Source organism: Meleagris gallopavo, chromosome 20 (assembly GCF_905368555.1).
Source record: "Meleagris gallopavo chromosome 20, MGAL_WU_HG_1.1, whole genome shotgun sequence".
Lineage (NCBI taxonomy): Eukaryota > Metazoa > Chordata > Aves > Galliformes > Phasianidae > Meleagris > Meleagris gallopavo.
Genome location: NC_139423.1, coordinates 2,560,224 through 2,578,622, shown reverse-complemented (window position 1 = coordinate 2,578,622; position 18,399 = coordinate 2,560,224). Strand labels below are relative to the sequence as shown.

General features: G+C 42.0%; 1 protein-coding gene across 1 annotated transcript in view; it reads left to right on the top strand.

Moving 5' to 3' along the window:
- Positions 1–18,399, top strand: part of COX10 (cytochrome c oxidase assembly factor heme A:farnesyltransferase COX10) — a 94,994-nt gene that overhangs the window by 2,180 nt on the left and 74,415 nt on the right. The window contains exons 3-4 of the mRNA XM_003211410.5: positions 54–357; positions 8,898–9,022. Coding sequence (XP_003211458.2) covers positions 54–357; positions 8,898–9,022 — 429 coding nt within the window. The remainder of the gene's footprint in view (positions 1–53; positions 358–8,897; positions 9,023–18,399) is intronic.

The window sequence follows — 18,399 nt, the reverse complement described above, 5'->3', positions numbered from 1 at the left end:
AGTTGACAAAAATATCTTCTTAATTAATCATGTTAAAATTTATCACTGTCTAGTATGTAACACAGTACAACAAAGACCTCAGCCAGCGAGCGAAACCGAAGTCAGATTCAGTTGTGTCTCCATTCCATGAGAGTCAGTTGGATCAAGAAAGAAAGGTTATACACAAGATGACGTCAGTTTCACCTGTTCATCAACCTTTGTCTGAGTTAAGAGAAATTAAGTCAGCTGCAGAAATTGGAGACCCAGCCACCCCACTAACAGCAGAATCCAAAGAAGAAAGGCAATGGAGAGAAATGAAGCTACGGCTGGATGATTTGCCAGGAATTCTGGCACGGTTGTCCAAAATTAAGCTAACAGGTACTACTGGTTATTTTTTCACTTCTGTCCATCCCCTTTGGTATTCAGAATTCTCTACCATGTTAATGATACTGTGTATGTTTTTCTGTGATAATGTCCACTTGGGTGACACAAAGTACCTGAATCAATTTCATCAAATGTGTGCAGGGAAAAATAATTTAGAGCAAGTATTTCTTTGCCCATTAAATTTATTTACATCGAGGAGGAGCTTGCATTATATCATCAGCTAGCTTTTTGGGATCATAAGTGAATGCTGATACAAAAAAAATAAGGTAATACTGGGTTAGGAAGTGATTTTATAAGCACTGCGTTAAGATAAGGCCTCTTTTCTTAAGCTTACCATCCTTCTGTTTTTTTTACTTACCTTCTGTTTTAGTACAGCTAAATATTTATGGTATCATATCATATTAACAGTATGAAGAAAGGACAATGTGAATAATTTCATAGTTTATAAAGGAAAAAATTGGGGTGTGATCAATTATGTTTTCTAAAATAAGGCAAAACTTACCTGAGTAGTCCATAATGGAATTGTACCTTCAAAGCAGCAGTTTTAGCAATTGCCTTGTAGCCTAGCTACATTTATTTATTCCAGTAGTAATCCACAATAGCTATAAATGATTTCTTTGTGAAGTGCTGGTGTTATATGTAGGGGAAGGTGTAATGATCTGACCAAAGCCTTACATTTTGTCTCTATCAGGGCCAAGAACAGAAATATTCTTAAGTCCCTACTGTGGTGCTGTTTCCGGAGAGTGAAATAGATTCTTGATAATAAAGCTGTTATTCTTTGCCATAACAAGTTGTTATAACAAAGATCCTGAATTCACTTTACTTTCTGATCATTTTTGTTCTGCTGTATGTGTTTTCACTCTTTGTTTTCTATGGTGAAGTTGTACTGACCACATGCAGTGTACAATGGCCATTTAAATCTTCCTCTGCTGAAGAAGCCTTCTAGTTCTCAGTGTTGGTGAGGCATCTCACCTTTTGGACTTCACTAAACTGATTAAACTTTATTGATAGCCTCGGTGATTTCAGATTTAGGCATATAAAACTCCTATTGACACGTTCATCAGTTCTCAGGATTATCGTACTTCAGGTTTTGCAACAGCTTTGTGACGTGCAATCAAAATTATTGCCTCTTCTTTCTGCATGTCTTAGTGGAAATGCTAAGTCACAGCTTGAAGCAGTGATTAAGCACCTGGGGGGAAGGCAGGGCCAACCCAGGAGAGCTCAGGTGTGTGCAGTGCATCTGAGTGACTGGAAGGGGTGGAATCAGGATGCAGCCCTTCCCAGACCTTATTTAAGGGTTGACAATGGAGGCAAGGGGGTCTTATTGGAGATCTCTCTGTACCTGGGGCCTTCCAAAGGTAAGCAGCTTCTTTCCTTTATTTCTGTGCCCACAGCTGCTGCATTTGAGCAAGTCCGCACTCGCTGCAGCCTAGGACCTTGCTGCTCTGCTGTCATTGCTGCACCTTCCATCGTGTTATGGTGTGATACTGATCTGTCTTCTCCCTACTGTGCTGTCAGATTTTTAGCAGTGTTTTGTTTCTGTAGTGCTTACCACAGATAATACATAAGGGCTACATGAACAATTAGCTCTTGGCATCTTTTCAACGTGGTGATTTTGTTCAAGTGACTGTTTTATGTGAGCTTGAAGCCTATGCTAGTTATTGAAGTAGGATTAAATTAAAAAAAAAATAATAATAATCCTCAATAGATCCAGAATAAAAAGGTAAAATTCTGTGATAGAGCATCCAATTTATACGGGGGTTGAGGAGGAGAGGAAGAATCAACTGGTGTTTTAAATGCTTTAAACATACATTCTTAAATTTGCTGCTATTCCTTAGGGGGAAGCTGTGTGTTACAGTAGTGCTTCTCAGAGCAGGAACTGCCCTTAGGTGAAAGAGTATCTTTTTTCTGGACTCTCTTTGTATAACCTCACTGTTGCTACCAAACTTCAGAACTTTAGTGGTTCTTGTTTAAGTGCTGAAGACAACGTTGCAGGAAACATAATGCAGTTCTGTTTTAAAGTGCAGTGTTACTGAACACTGGGGAAGCTGAAGGTTACAGAACTTAATCTGGTGAAAATCTGTTGTCTTCAGATGTGTGAGGGAGTGAGGGGATGAGCTTTGCAGCTGTGAGGAAGGTATAAAGACAAGGCAAGAAAAAGTTTGATCTCTCTCTATGCTGTGATCTTCGTGTATTTGGCAGGGAGATTTTATAGAAATTGGGGAGTATGAAAGCGTAAGTTGGAATTTGGGTGAAGAGGGGTTTGTAGGAGGAGAGTTCTGTTGGTCCTTTGGGTTGTAGGATAGCGTGGGAGGCAAGAAGGAACAATATTGGGTGTAATGTGTGAAGCTAGAAAATGGTTTTAGTTTTTTATCTGAGTTGTGTTATCGTGCGGGCAAATCCGTATTCTGTACAGAGTCTGGTGGTGGAGGTCTTTGGTTTATTTATTTCTTTTATTAAAGAAGAAAATAGATTCTCTGAGGTCACTTTTATTTTTGCAAATGGCACACAACCCAATTCCCTTCGCCATGGAGTTCTGATAGATCTCATATCCTGTGTGTTGTTTTTGGCGGGCTCTTTATTTATACTCTTTGGAGTATAAAATAACAAAAAAACAAACTGTGCATTATGCTGAAATGGGACTTCCTTGTGCCCCCATCTTTTCCCGCTGCTGAAGTAAAGAGCGTGTTTGTTTGTGTTCTGAACTGTAATTCACCTTTGAAAGGAAATGAGCTTAGTTATTACCATACCCTCCTGCCTCATGTAAACTATAGTTCCTAGGACTCTGCCATTAGGAACTGCCTTCCCAACAGAGAAGGATTTTTTGTTTGTATTCCTTTGCCATAAGAAATGATTAGGGGACTTTTAATTACTTGTCATGTAATCTACCTTCTTGGCTTCGGTTTCCATCCTCTCCCATCCCTGCATTCTCTGCTGGCTGAACAGCTGTCTCTTACCATCCTGGCACTTGGGAAGTGAATGCATCTGCCTGATAAGTGTTCAGAATTATAAATTTAATTGTTTTCAGCTTTATCACAAAGTTCACATGGAGCTGAGAAACGCAGAAAGAAATGTGGCACTGCAGTAATTCTAATCATTCATAATGTGAACACATTAAGAATTTCAGGCTCTCTCATCCCCTTAAACTTCGTGTAGTGTTTTCCCCTGTGGCTGCAGATGAAAGCTAAAGTGAGCTGTGCAGGGCAGCTAAACTTCAGTTTTGAATGTGGGGATGTGTGATGAAGGCACAGTGTGCAGAACATTGGGTGTCCTCCTTAGTGAGCTGTGCTTTGTGAACCCCCTTATTGCTCCTGTACAAAGGGCTGCCTTGCACTTTGCTCTCCTGGTGATGGTGACTGGTTGGCATTACAGCATGCTGTGTAGTGCAGGTCTGAGGAGTGGGTGTGTATCATCAGTACGTTGTAAACGGAATTGCTGATTTCTGAACAGCTGTGTTTTTATCTGCATTGCAAGCTCATTGTGGGGCTGTGTCTTTAGCTTCTCTTGGGCTGTGCCTGGAATTGTTGAGTCCTGGCTCTTGTTTCTCCTGTGCCTCCTGTGATACCAGCCTGCAGTTCTTGGTAAATACATGCTAATACTCTTATGTTTCAGGTGTTTAATTACTTTTATCCCGTATTTTAATATACAGTGAACATTTTCATTTGACCTCTTAAACACATGAATTTGCATCTAGTGACTGTTTTACACATTTATGCATTAGCTGCTTGCTTTTTACCCAGAGTCCTTCCTCCTGAAGTTTTCAGATTTTATAGTATCACATTGCAAAGCACTTCTATTTCCTGACTCTTCAAAGCCATTTTAGAAATTTGGTAGTTTTTTCCCCCAAAATACAAGTTAACAGTTAATCCATTAGAATACGATGAACATTTTCTTTCTATTCTGATTACAGAAGCCTTGTTTCATATCTCACTGGCTGGCTTCTGGGCTGGGTTGCTTGCTTTGGTTCTGTGTGCACAGCATCCGTGAGTCACAGAGGCCTCTGAGTGACTTCAGGAGGCCACCTAAGCTGGTTTTTCCCAGGACCAACTTCAGGTGTTTCATTCCTGACTTCATGTTGTTCTGTTCTAAAAACCATCCAGGGATGGGTAATAACCGGCTTTGCCCCTGTCCTTTCTGCTGAAAAGCTTCTTGGCAGATCTAACAGAAACCCACTTTTGCTTCCATTTAAGTGTGTTACTATTTCTGCAAGCACTAAGGAATCTGGAAACTCTATAAAGTTTGTTTTGCTGTGTTGCTCTCACTGAAGATGTGAGATGTTTGGTTGTGTCTCAGAGGGTTCAACCTACAATCCTATTGCATAAGAATGATGATCTGTACCTTAGGAGAGAGTTCAAAAAGGCAAGCCTTGGGCTGTTCATACCTTGGTAATTCTGGAGTCATTTGTCATCTTTAATAGAGTCATTCCAGGGTTTACCACAGTCAGATCAGAATGGAACCTGCTGTGCTTTGTCCTTGCCTGGGTGCTGTGTGTGCTACGGGCTGGCTCCAGGGCTGGTGGAATCGGTGCTCTGAGGAAGCCCGTGGATTTGTTTGGTGTTTGTTTTTAAGGCAGAGGTTTATGGGTTGTTCTGCTGCTATCGAATCGTTGGCAGCTCCTTCCTCAGGAAGGAAGATCTGGATGTTCCCAAATCAGGGGCCAAAATTCCTTGTGAAAGGAGAGTTGGAAGAATCTGTGCTCTTGTTCTCAGTTCTTTTTTACATCCTCCTTTAAGAGAACAATCCTATATTATTTACTAGAAAACAACCAGAGCTTATTAGATGCATTGCTTACATATGGATTTGTCTGTATAGTAGTAGTGATCCTCCTGCACAGACACACTGAAGTGGAAATGAGGAATGGGGATGTGTGCTCCTGCCTGGCACTGTGCTCATTAACACCCTGCTTCATCCCTGCATCCATCACCCATCTGCAAAATGAAGATGATGGTTATCCAGCTTTGCATAATGATTCTGAGCGTTGCTGAGCTGCCAAGTGGTGGAGCATTGATGACTAAATAAGGTGTCTGTGTGTGCATGGGCTGGAAGTCTGCTTGCAGCTGCCCTAGTAAAAAAAATATAAAAAAAAATCCATTTGCTTTAGTAGAGTTCCAGAATGTTTCTGCTTCAACTGAAAGCAAAATTTATTCTTGAAATCTGGCTGTATTAAAGCCACAAAACTTTGAGAAAGATTTATCAGTGTTCCTTGTATTGATTGTTAGAAGTCTACGTGTGTTTTTGGTCCTAAATATATCTTACAGGCCTGTCACAGTAGTTCTCATTCTCTGGTTATTAAAGTAGTAACTATTATCCTATCAAAGAAACAAAGCTTGATAGTGATATTTTACTAGCAGTTACTACAAAGAACACTAAAGAAAGAAAAATAAACGATTATTGCAGTTTTTCCATGCATTTTCAAGTTGCTCAACAGTGGGAGCTGATTGCTGTTTGCCTTGTGGTATTGCACAATTGAATTTTATATGAGATTTGTTTCAAATGAGTGTCCCAAATTTGTTTGCTTTGAGAGTTGGGCTGTCTGTAGTGTGTGGGTTACGATCTGCAACAAAACGTAGGTAGGCCTTCTTCTGCCTTCAGCTTCCCTGACAGCAAGGTGTGACACTGGAGGAATTCCATCAGCTCTTGGAAAGGTACTTCCTTATAGGTAGTGTCCCTTATAGCAGTACCTAAACTCTTGTAATAGACCAAGGAAGTTGTGTCTTAAAATAGAAATCTATTTGCTTTTGTTCTTCCATGCATGCTGGTGTGTCATCAGTGCAGGGACAGAAGGGAAATGTAAAGCTGAATTGGTTTGCTTTGGATTTCTTACCCGTTTATTTTGGCTTGGCTACTTTTTAATAGGAGGTAAACAAAATACAGTGCAGTGATTTGCATGCTATAAATACAGAGTTATAAAGGCAGATTACACTACAATGAAACTGAAAAGGAATGCAAAGAATACAGTGCACTGTAGAGCTTTTGAATGTGTTATTGCTGGAAACACCATTATTCACTCTTTTTTTTTTTTTTTTTTTGCACCAGTGCATTAGCATTTTTGTTTTCATTTAAATTGAAGTTGTAGACAAACGTGCCTTGTTAATTGCTGGTGAAGATGTTTAAAAGATGTAAAGTTAGGTTTAGGTTGAGATCATAAGTTTAAATCCTGGCTTCTTTTTGAAGATAATGCCAGCTCTCATCAACAAATCTTGAAAGGATCGATTTCAGCTATTCTATAATAAGGTGAAGTTAATTTGGTCCCTAAAGCACTAAACTAACAGAGATTAAAAAACAAACAGTCAATGACCTCATTCCCTTGATGTGATCTCAGTTAAATATACTTTTCCTCCACCAAGAAAGTAGAAGAGTAAATTATTGCTTCCACAGTAAAGGAAAATAAACTTCTCCATGCAAAGGGAACATTTTCCTATTTGCTCTCAATGTGTTGCATTCGAACTGCAGGACGATGAGACAAGCAGCAAGCCTTGTGTTCAGAGCACAGCCCTGGCCAGCCGAGTACCTGTTGGAGCTGGCTGTGTGTGAAGATGTGCTGCAGCCTCTTTTAACAGGATCCCGATAAGTCGCACTGAAATGAGTGGCTGAAATTAATCTGGAGAAATCAATTGGGACTTTAATTAGCCCTGGAGCTGTACTGTATGAGGATCTCTGTGAGGTCAGTGTATGGTAATGTTACGCTGACTGTTTGCCAATCTGCTCCACCTTTCCTCTTCAGTAAATGAGTTGGTGTTTTCCCATAATAAATTGGTGTAAAGTGCTCTCTAAGATAAGTTTTAATTAAATTCTTGTCTAGAAGTGGAAGGGTGATTTATTATGCCAAAAGATGAATGCAATCACTCTTAGTAATACAAATGCCACTGTTTTACTCTCCTCTTTGGAGTGTATTTTTTTTTTAAATTGGTTGTAAACCAATGAGTTTAATATTTTCTTGTACTCTCTGCTATGAAGGATGGGGGTTTAGAAGCTGTGGAAGGAGGATGCTGTGCCTCTGACTCCTGAAGAATTGGGTGCAGCACTCAGAAACAACAGTCCTGCATGTCTGTTGGTCTGCCTGGGGATTACAGGCTCTTCTGTGATTTCACAGCTGCTCAGAGGGATGAGGCTTCATCACAGGTTCCTGGTGGCTTAGGAGCAGCTGAAAGGAGCAGAGGGCAGAGCCAGGTGCTGGTGTGGGGAGGCAAAGCCGTGGGCTTTGCTTCTTGTAAGCCTTGCACTTGCAGACAGCTTGTGTGACAGCCATCGTGTGAGTCCGTCACGAGGCTAAGTCATGTTTATAACAATATTAGATACGTTATTATCATAATATTCTGCTGCTGATGGATTTTAATACTTGGAGGAAAGTTTTGATGAGCAGCAAGTCATCTTCAGCGTCGTTTTATGATTAAATCCTAATATTCTTATGTAGGCACAGTTCTGGAAAGCAGTGCTTTGCATGTACATCCTTGCTGACAGATCCCTGCCATGTCATTTACGTTTTCATCTCAAGTAACACCGCTCAGCAGTAATCCCAGTATTTTCAGTCAGCAAAGGTTATTTATTTGTCACTTAACTTTGGATAAATAGGAGGCTTTGTAGGAATTGGGAAGATGAGAACATTTGGATTCTTTAATGCATACCTTTAATTTGAGGACTGGAACATAGTTACACGCAAAATGTTTTTTAACTGCTTTGTTTAATAACTGTATTAATTTTTGATTGTAAGTTTCGAGGTCATAAGCAAGAAATTCAATAAGTGCTGGCTTTATATTACAAGAAGTTTTTCATTTTGTACCATTTCTTGCCAAATGCAAGTTTTGTATGACCTATTATTTAGGTGATTACAGTATTAGGACTGAAACTTGGGTAACTTTAAAGATGTGATTTGCAGTACTATGCTGAAGTTATAATTTTGAATGACAAAACTGATCTGGATTTCTGTTAATCCGCTGGAATTTGGACTTCTTTAAGTGCTGCTAACTCTGCGTGGTGATGTGATTGTACCTTCTGCCTGAGGTGGGCATGTCCCATGGAAACAGCATAGCAAATGCTCGTGCAGCGAGGTTACTGAGTGCACCAGGTGTTGTTTGCATACCCCCGTACACTTTTTGGCTTTGTGCTCTGCTTAAGTCGCTCCTATAATTTGATATAAAATGCATCTCAGCTTGCAGTTTTCCTTACTGTTAGACTTTGCAATGGTATGTGGGCTACTGGGAAAAAACATACCTCGTGTGTTATATGAGGCAGTACGATCCTGTATCAATCCATACAGCAAAAGTACAGTGGTTTTATTCTCACTTCTAATTATATGCTGATGGGTCTGGGTTTCTCATGTCATTCCTGACTGTTCTCCCTCCCACCTTTGCCTTAGTTAAGCAGCATTGGTGTTAACAGTGCTTTGTTCTTGGGGCTACTTCGATCCAAAAACAAGCAAAAAGTGAATCTGCGTTGGGATTCTTTCAGGGCATGAACACCTTAACACTAGTGGTGTGCATGAAGGAGATGGTTTCTTGTTGATGCCCTGAACCATGCTCTTGCTTGTGTTGCAGCTCTGGTGGTAAGCACGGCGTCTGCTGGCTTTGCCATGGCCCCCGTCCCGTTTGACCTGCCTTGTTTCCTGCTCGCCTCTCTGGGAACTGGCCTGGCTTCCTGCGCTGCCAACTCCATCAATCAGGTCAGTACCTCGGCCCCTCTGCGAGCTGCTGTGTCCCAGCTTTGGGAATGCTGCCTGGTGGGAGTGAATGGCAGGGTGTGCTGTGCCTTCAGCTGCAGCCCCAGCCCTGGGCTGTTAAAACTGACACCACGGAAGGGCGACGTGTCTGTGAATTAAAGTGGAGTTGCTAGGCACGGTGTGTTTATTCAGAATTGAGTTGATGAGGTTTTAAGCCTCCCAATAACAATGTTTATCTTGATAATACCGTGCATGGATCAGTGCAAATGACACAGGAAGAATGGTGTAATTGGAGTATCGGAATAGCCAGCAGGGCTCCAGGCTGATGGGCTTGGATGCTGCATTGCATGACCTTGTGGGATCTGTCTGAAGGGAGGCTCAGAGCTGCTTGTTCATTGAGTGAGATGTTGGTGGGGTTTGTGCCTGTGTTGAGAAAACTGAATTATAGCTTGGAATCAGGGTATCTCCTGTGCATCTCTAAAACACATTGAAAGTCTCAGCCTTGGGTAGCTGTGTTATGCTGCAGATGTTGTAGCTGCCACTGCTTGGCTTCCTTTCATGTGTGGCATCTCTCAGCTCTTCTGCAGCCTAACTGGGAAGCAGAGTTGCTGTTATACTCCTCTGAAGCCCCAGAGGAAAGCTGAACTAGTGAACTTATGGTGCAGAGTGGAGTTACAGATATGGCCTGCAAAAGAAATGTCAGTGACATCTTTGCTTTGTGGGTTCTGCAATCGCCTGGGGGCTTGAGTGCTGGGACTCCTGTGATGGAGCAGCCCCTCATGGGTTAGCTTCATTGATGCTTAAACCTCATAACACCTCAGATGAAGGCACCTGTGTGCTCTTTAGGGTTGCTCTTGTAATACACCTCTTGTTCTGACTCAGATAAGTGCAGGTGGTGCTGCTTGTCAGAGCTTAGAATTAGGAAGGGCCACCAGCCTTGTGTCTGTTTGCTCTACAAAACAGGAAAGGTGCTGCATTTTTTTAGTGCCCTGGAAATATTTAGGTGAAAATACTTAAGTAGCTTGAAAAATGATTTTAAGACTGTCATGCTGTGCTTATGAAGGATGCATTCATGTTTCATACAGGGTGGTCTGGACAGAAAAGCTGTTGTAAGATGAAGTGCTTTGGTATAATTTCAGAGGTACCTTTTCTCCCTTTCTGCAGGTTTTTTAACGTTTAAAGATTTGTTTTGGGACCTGTCAATCCTTTGAAATATTTACTGTCATATTTACTATCATATTTACCTTCCCTTTTGACCTGGATATTGCTGGACTCAAAAGGGAATTATTTCTTGTTCAGACACTCTTGTGTAATGTGTCATTCTTGAGATTGAGATGCGTCTTCGTACAGACAATATTCATGCACAGAAAACTGGTGTTCTTTCTCTCTGACTTCCATGTATTGCCTGATGTTGTGTTTTGCCTTTTTAGCCTCTTGCTTTTCAAACTCTTGACATATTTGTATCAGGAAGCCCACACCGTAATATGGAGTTTGGGATGGGAAAGGAAGGGTTGGAAGTGTGATAGTTTTGTGGCTGGGTCCATAATTTGCTACTTACTCAGTGCCATCTCACTGTAAGGTCAACTGTGTGCTCTATGCAGGGAGGCTTATTGCAGCCTCTCGAAGTGTAAAATTCTTTTGCACAATTGGGGCTGAGTGTTTTAAATTTGCACCCTTGCCTTTTTTAGTCTCTTTCTTGGCTATTTAGGCAGGCCTTGAAGGCAGCTACTCTTACTAAGGGAGACAAAGCAGAGTTGGTAACAAAGCAAAAGAAAGCAGCTGTGGTTTATGACCTTGTCTATCAATAGATCCTTTCAGTCGATGATTATCCCTTTCCTGACGTTGCTATTGGTGCTGTTTGTGTCTGAATGGGCCAGGAATTTAATTTTCAGTAAATACTGTAAGCTGGGGTATGTGTCTTGACCTCTGGGAAGAAGCACGTTTGACTTGGAACTTCCTTTTATTGCTACTTTGCTCTGTCCATTGCTCCCAGCTCACATCCCCTTCCCTGGCAGCTCATGACTCATGTTTCCCTCGCCGCTCCTCGCTGTCCCTCAAGGACCTCTTTATATGATAACCGTCTTTCCGCTTCCCTCACTGCTATAAATCTGTGCATCTTTAAGGGCAACTCGTCTTTCCCACCCCTCATTTCCCTGATAAATCTACATTCACAATTTACAGTCCCCAAATACGCCGTGGGAAGGCAGCGCGTTGATTATGTCAGATTCCTGCCCGTGATTTAGGACAGGATGTGAAGAACTTGATCCTGTGGAAATGCAATAGAGATTCCATCATACTCGTGGATGCGCAGTTCCAAACTTATGAATGTTCCAGTTCTGGGTTTTGTTTTGCTTTTTGCTTTCTCTCGACCGCATCGGCGCAGTGTGGTGGGAGCTGGGGCTGCCCTGCAGGCTGAGCTGAAGTTGGATGCATGGGGACTGCTGGGGGGGAGGTGGGGCTGCACAGAGAGCAAGAAGTCATGGTTTGTGGGTGGTGTTGTTGTTGTTTTTTTTTAAGGAAATACTCTAAAATAATCTTCTAATTATCACTTGCCCTCTTGATTTGGGGTTGGTGTGTGCCATTCTTTAAATGTTTCTCTTGTCTAACCACAAAAGCTGGAATGCAGCTTCTTAACCCACCTTCGCTGTCCTAATAAGAAGTGGTGGGAGTTGGTGGCACTGTAACAAAGGAGAGCAATAGAAGTCTGGTTGGGGTACTTACCAACCAAGGGCATGCATTTACATAAAGTTCCTTTCACAACCCATTACTTCTGGCTGTAGTTTCTGATGCAAGCAGAGGTAATATGTTTTTATGACATTTGTGTGACGCTGGATAATTATTTTAGAAATTTATTTTTACTTTACAAATGATAGGGAAAGAATTATTTGAAATTATCCTGGAAAATGCAGATAAAAAGTAGTTGAGCTTGGGCTTGCGTTAGCAGGAAGCACGGTAAGCACGGTGTGTGTTCTACATGCAGGTCACTCAAGAACTTTGTTCACAGAATTCCAAGAGGAGCACCCTGCAATAAGTCGTGTTGGACAGTGGGTGAAACGGGCTTGTAGAAGCTGTGCTGCATTCTGGTGATCTGGGTACATATCAGAGGATCCTTTGGTTATCCTGGAATCAGTGTTGGGTCTTGAGCACGGAGCTTATGTGGGAGTTGATTCCTGCTGGAGGTGCTGAGGAAAAGATGGTGTTTTGTTTCTCTTGTCCTCTCCCAGCAGTTCTGCCTCTGCCTCACTTCTCTCCATCACAATACTTCAGAGCTGTACGTCTCACCTCATCTAGCATTTTAGTGGCATGCTAATCCAGTGGTCCCCAGTTTTCTTCCACATCACACAACACTGTGTTATATCCTTCAGCCCTTCGCTGTTGTACTACAACATGTCACCACGTTTCAGTCCCACCTGCTCAAACTGCTTTCCTCTTCTTCCTTTCTTTTTTTTTTTAATGGCAATCTTTCTTTTTTCCAGCATGGAAGCAACTGGAAATTATTTTGGACAGGTGTTCCCTATTGGTGTTCTTTCTTTTTGAAAGAACTGGTGTTTTACACTGGTTTTAATTTAAAAAATAAAATGCTAATTTATTTACCAAGGAATAGCTTGAGACACGTTTTCATTCCAACCCTACAGAGTCAGACAAACGACTGGAAAATCCCATTATAAGAGACCAGACTTCTTAATTGCAGTTATAGTAAGGAAATGGAATTACGTTTTGGGATTGAATCTAGTAAACACTGCAATCATGAGTAAAACAAATAATTATTCCTAGCTTTTCACATTTTAAAAAATATCTGCTTTCCTGACTCTTTCAGGTGCGTACTGGTATAGAGGTAGAAGAAGGTATTTCACTTCAACGCTGTTCCACAGAAGTGACAACAAAGAGTAATCAAGATGCTGGTTTTGTGATAGCCTGATGAAGGCTTACCTCATCCTGTGTATTTTTGTGCCTTATGCTCATGCTGTCACTGAAATGGAGTGGGAGAGAAGAATATTAAGTTAGCTGATAATCTGCTGCTGTTTCTTAGCTCTGGGTTGTTCTTTTCTTGATGATTTTTGAAATCTGACTCAAGTTTCAAGGAGTAGAGCCTTACATTTATATTGTGGAGAAAACATGTCACTTTTGAGACTTCTAAGATACTAGCCTCTGATTTATGGGAAAAGAGATAAAACATGAAGAGATGTTTACAGCACAATACATGGCATTAAAATGTTAAAAGAATCACACGCGCGTTTTATATGTCAAGTACATTCTTCTGTAACTGCAGCATGGTTTAAAAAGTGGGAGAGAGCTATAAAGATGAAAGCAGGATGTTTAAAATGGTTTGAATTTAGTAACTGAGAGATAAAATGATGTGGTTGGATTTGACTGATAGCACCTTGGAAAGGAAGCAGGCTGGGCTGGATGTCTGAGCTGAAGCTGGAGAGCAAAATACAAGAACCTGGTAAATGCCTTTCTCAGAATGAGAGAACAAACGTGGGGACAGTTCACATCCCTGTCCCTTCGGGGTCTGATCTGATGGCTGCCTTTGGCTTTTGGTGTCAGCCTCTCCTGACAGCTGTGATCCCATAGATCACAGTGGGTGGGAAGGACAAGTTCAGTGTTTAAAAAATGGAGAAACTGAGAATCTGAGTTAGCTGCCAGCTCATGGACCCCTGTTTCATCTTCTGTATTAACTGCCGTGAGCATTTGGGTGCTAGGATGGGCTCTAGACCAAAACCAAACCAGAGTGGCTTTCTTTCCTGTCTTTAATCCACTTTCTATCTCTGCACTGACAGAGGGATAATTGTGGTCTTTGATATTTTACTATTCTATAGTAACTTGATAGACCACTACTCACAGTGCAGCTTAATGAATGCTAGAAAATTAATAAACCTACTTAAATAAACAATTACTGCCATCTCTTCCAAAGAAAGTTAACCGAAGTGAGTGGATATAGTATATTTTTATTGTAAAATCATGTGGTGCTGGTTAAGGCACTTCCACTCCTGCTGAAAACGCTCTTTATTTTTGTTAGACTTCATATCATTTTGTACGTTTCTCAAGTTCTGTGAGGGGGTATGAGGAGGAGGTCCTGCTGGGGTATCCGTAATGGATGTATTCAGGTATGTGCAGTGCTGGCTCCAGGCTGCCATGCTGGAGCAGGGGCTGGACCAGATCACCTCCAGAGGTTCCTTCCCACCTCAGCCATCCTGGCTGTTGCTCTGAATCCTGCTCCGCTGCATGTAGGTGATGCCATGGGTAGCTGTAGTTATGGTCTGAAGCCAGCATTGTTACAATTGTTCTTACACAAATGGGTCAATCAGCAGTACTTGGAGCCCGAGGGAGAAACCAGGCAAGTTGGTCTGTGTCCAGTGAACAGTTTTTAACCTGGTGGCTAAGGAGGAATGTAATCCATCAGAGTCATAATAATGCTCTTGTAGTCCAGTGTGCAATCAGCAAACTGATGGATGTTGTATATTTGCAGTTTTCTGAACTGATATTTAAGGTCCATAATCTAGATGCAAGGAGTAAGAAGAAGTTGGGGCGTGTTTTTTTTTTTTTTTTTTATATGCTTTGAATACAATTTTATGAAAGAATGCATAGCACTGGTTGTCAGGAATCCAACACCTTGTTCTTCTCTCAAGACAGATTGGCTGTGTTAACTTGCTTGCTCAGTTGAAAATGTAATTCATTTTTAAAGGCAGAAAAACACCCACGAGGAACTGGTTATCCCAACACCTGTGCTGTCGAGAGGAGGAGGGCGGCTGGAGACGTGCTGCCAGCTTCCAGGGTGAAGAGGAGCCTTCTGCTTATCAACTCCACATTTTGTTTCAGGGCTGTCGAGCACTAACAATTATCATTTTATGTGCATGAGACACGGTGTCTGAAACAAGTTTCGAGTATTAACTCAACCCTGCTTTCCCCTGCTGCCCCCCAGCCCCATCAGACAGCTTTCATTTGGCACCTGGGAGGTTTGTGTGGTTGGGTCTGGCTGTCGCTGTGAGTGCTGAGCTTTTCCACTTGCATCTTCTTTTGTTTATGTGAGCTTTGTAAATATTCTTGATTCAAAGTTTCTCCATCTGAGAGATGTTTATTGCAGGATTTTTGAGCATGGAAGTAAGAATGTTTCACATTGGACCGTAAGATCCCAAGTAAACTCTTTGCTTCCTGTGGCTGTAAGAAGGGATTTGAAGCGATGTGATGTTACTTGTTGTATTCCTTTCAGAGCTGTTGTGGTTTCTGAAGAAATCTACAGAGAAATCTCTTAAAAGGACTGAAGCAGCAGAAGAAAGTAAAGCAAGGTTTAAGCTAATCCCTATGGCAGGGGGGTTGGAACTTGATGATCCTTGAGGTCCCTTCCAACCCAAGCCATTCTATGATTCTGATGAAGAGAAAATGATGGTTAGACACTTGGATTACTGAAGAAAAGAAAAAGAGCAGAAGGCTGACAATTCCCCAGGGCCCGCTCTCTTTATTTCCCTGTGAAGAAATTGAACACTAAGGAGGGAGCAGCAGTAGTGGTTTTTTTTTTCTGTAGCCCCCAAACCAGGTTTTCTTTGTTGTTGTGCCATCGTGCCTAAACTTCTCCTACCAAACACATGCTTTATTAAATGTCTGAGGGCAGGGAGAACTTGGATTTATGACAAAACTAGCATTATTAATAAGCTGTCAATCAGACCTACATTAGAGGAGATGACCTTTGGTAGATGCAGATCAGCTCTGCTCCATGTTGGTGGTTTTTCCCCATTCTTTTCAATGTTTTGTCCACTTTTTTCAAAGCTTTGCAAATTTATTTTGCATCTTCCTCTAGCAGATTATTACAAGGCCATTTCTGAATAAGAGAACTTGTTCTCAATGCCAGAGATGAGTTCCATACAGCATATTTGAAAAATCAGGTAGTTGCACGATCGGTTTAAAGAAACGTAGAAGGATCCTATAAAGGCTTTCCAAAGCTTTGAGTTTCCAAATCAAAGCGTTTCTTGCCTGGCTATTAGCACCTCTCTCTGCTTGGTGTGTCCTGGCTGAGCCCGTTCCCTGGCGCTCCCTGGTTTTAGCCTGAAGTCCATCAGCAGCACCCCTCCCTGTTCATTTGGGATTAACACCTGATGCATCTCTGTCTCCCTCTGAAGTTCCCTTTGTTTTGACTGAGCAGATTGCCTGCAGCAGGCGGCCGGGCCTTTCATCTGCACACCCCCCCCTCGCCCCCAGCGATCAAAAGATTGTCAGCAGTGGTTATTAAAACCCGGTGTCTGACTGGGGGTGCGGGGCTGGCCGTGCTGGAGGCAGCCGGGATGTAATTTACAGTATATAATAAATACAGGAGAAGTGCAACACTGGAAGTCTATCTTGCGCTCTAAAGTGAGCTGATATATGCAGCTTTGATATTTTAACTGCTAGACAGCCTTCATTAGCGGTCATTGAGGATCATAACTTACGGCTCCGTCAGATGATTCATAATTGCGACAGTTAGATCGAGTTAGCGTGGAGGAATCCTTGATATCGAGTGGGAATGGCTCTGCTTGTGGAGATGTATTTCATGAGCAGTGGAAATGATGAGCACTAATGAGAACCAACCTCTGAAGGAACGATAAATTTTAAATGCAGAGATTATCTTTCCAAAGCATAAATTATTTGACCTACAACTGAAACTTGATAAAGGATCTTGGGAAAATGTTATAAATTAATGCATACCATTGTTGGAAGAAATTCTCTCTCCTCATATGCAGATTGAGTGAGTGTGGCACATGAAGAGGTTTAGGAAGAAACTGGATGTCATCCCAGGGCCCCAAGAGGCGGCACCTCGAGCTGCACTGAGAGCCACAGAATCCTTTGAGTTGGAAGGGACCCTGAAAGGTCGTATGAAAATAAATAAACCAGCGTCGATTTTCACTGCTTTTGCCTCCCTCTGTGTGTTAGAGTAAAGCTTCAGATTATGGGGGAGTTTAAATGAAAACGTTTCGTTGGGGTTCTTCTCCTTGTTCCATTTTATGTATATCAAAAGGGGAAACCACGAGGAGCGGGTACAGGGAAGGGGCTGCACGTGTGAGGAAGCAGCCCTGCTGTTTGCTTTCTCCTCAGCTGAATTTGCCCTTTCCTACGGTGGGCTTTGGTGATGTGTGTGCTGCAAGGATGGATGTAAGGAAAACTCCTGTCCCACCTGATAATGGGAGCACTGGGGGGATATCCGCAGAAGCCACTTCTGTGCATAAATGAATCCCCGAGGTGTTGTGAGACCATGGGAAGGTTGGTCTCATTAGCACCGTACCGAAACGCTCTCTGAAAATACTGGAGGTGAGTGAGGTACGGGGAAAGAAAGAATTTGCCAAATGATTAATTGTCAGGAGTACTGCAGTGGTGTGGGGTTCCCTTTAGATCCAATGCCAGCTATCCCCTGGAAACTCTGATTGCAGGCAGAACAAAGGAATTTCAAAGGGCTGAAATGATGGAATGTGGAGAGAGCACTAGACAAAAGGGAAAGCGTAGTACTTAACAAGATTTATCTGGCTTTTTGATCCATAGGGGCAATGCCTTTCTAAGCTGTGAGAGAGAAAAGGGAAAATAACTCGTCAATATTTTTTTTTGTCTGTATTAAATATGTTCTTGACATTTTCCAAATCAATAAAAGTCTCTTCAGTCATGCAACTATTAAGTTCTATAACCTGGTTAGATAACTATTGAAATGTCATCATCTTTTTATGATTTAAATGGTGCATATTTGCCCTGCTTAAAATCTGCATGGGTGCATGGGGAGGTATGGCTCACAAGGGTTAAGGCTCATTGTTTCCTGGTTCCCTGAGCCAGCCAACCAGTGCCATGTCTTTAGGGAACAGCTCGGTGAAACACTAACCCAGAGCATTCTGACAGTCCCTTTCCTTTTGAATGATTTTAGGCTTTTCCCTTGAAATTCCTATGCTTGAGAAATACTATGTAAATAATGGGAATTCAGATTCTACTTTGTCTTCATACTGTTGCACTTGATTTCTGTCCAGCGAAACAGAATAAAAGTCCCTTTTCTTTAATTTTGAGTGACCCCTTTGCTGCTCACACCAAGTTCTGCTCTGTGCACATGGCACCAGCTGCCCTGTTTAGCCCCTGGCTGGGGGTAGCAGGGCAGGACGCAGGGCGTGCTTTGCAATTGGCACTGGCAGGGGCAGGTAGGGCTGCAGAAAGCACTCACTGCATCCTCATTTATATGGGCTACAAGGCATTAATTTACCTGATGTAGCTCTTGATTTTTTTTCCCAAACTGTGATTTTTGAAACAAAGTTTTGAACAAACTTGATTCTGCCTGAGCTCAATTTTGTCTTTTTTTTTTTTTTTTCCAGTCAAATGGGTGTCCTCAGGGAACCATCTCTTTCTCTCTTGTAGGTGAGGATGCTGGCATGTACCTCTTC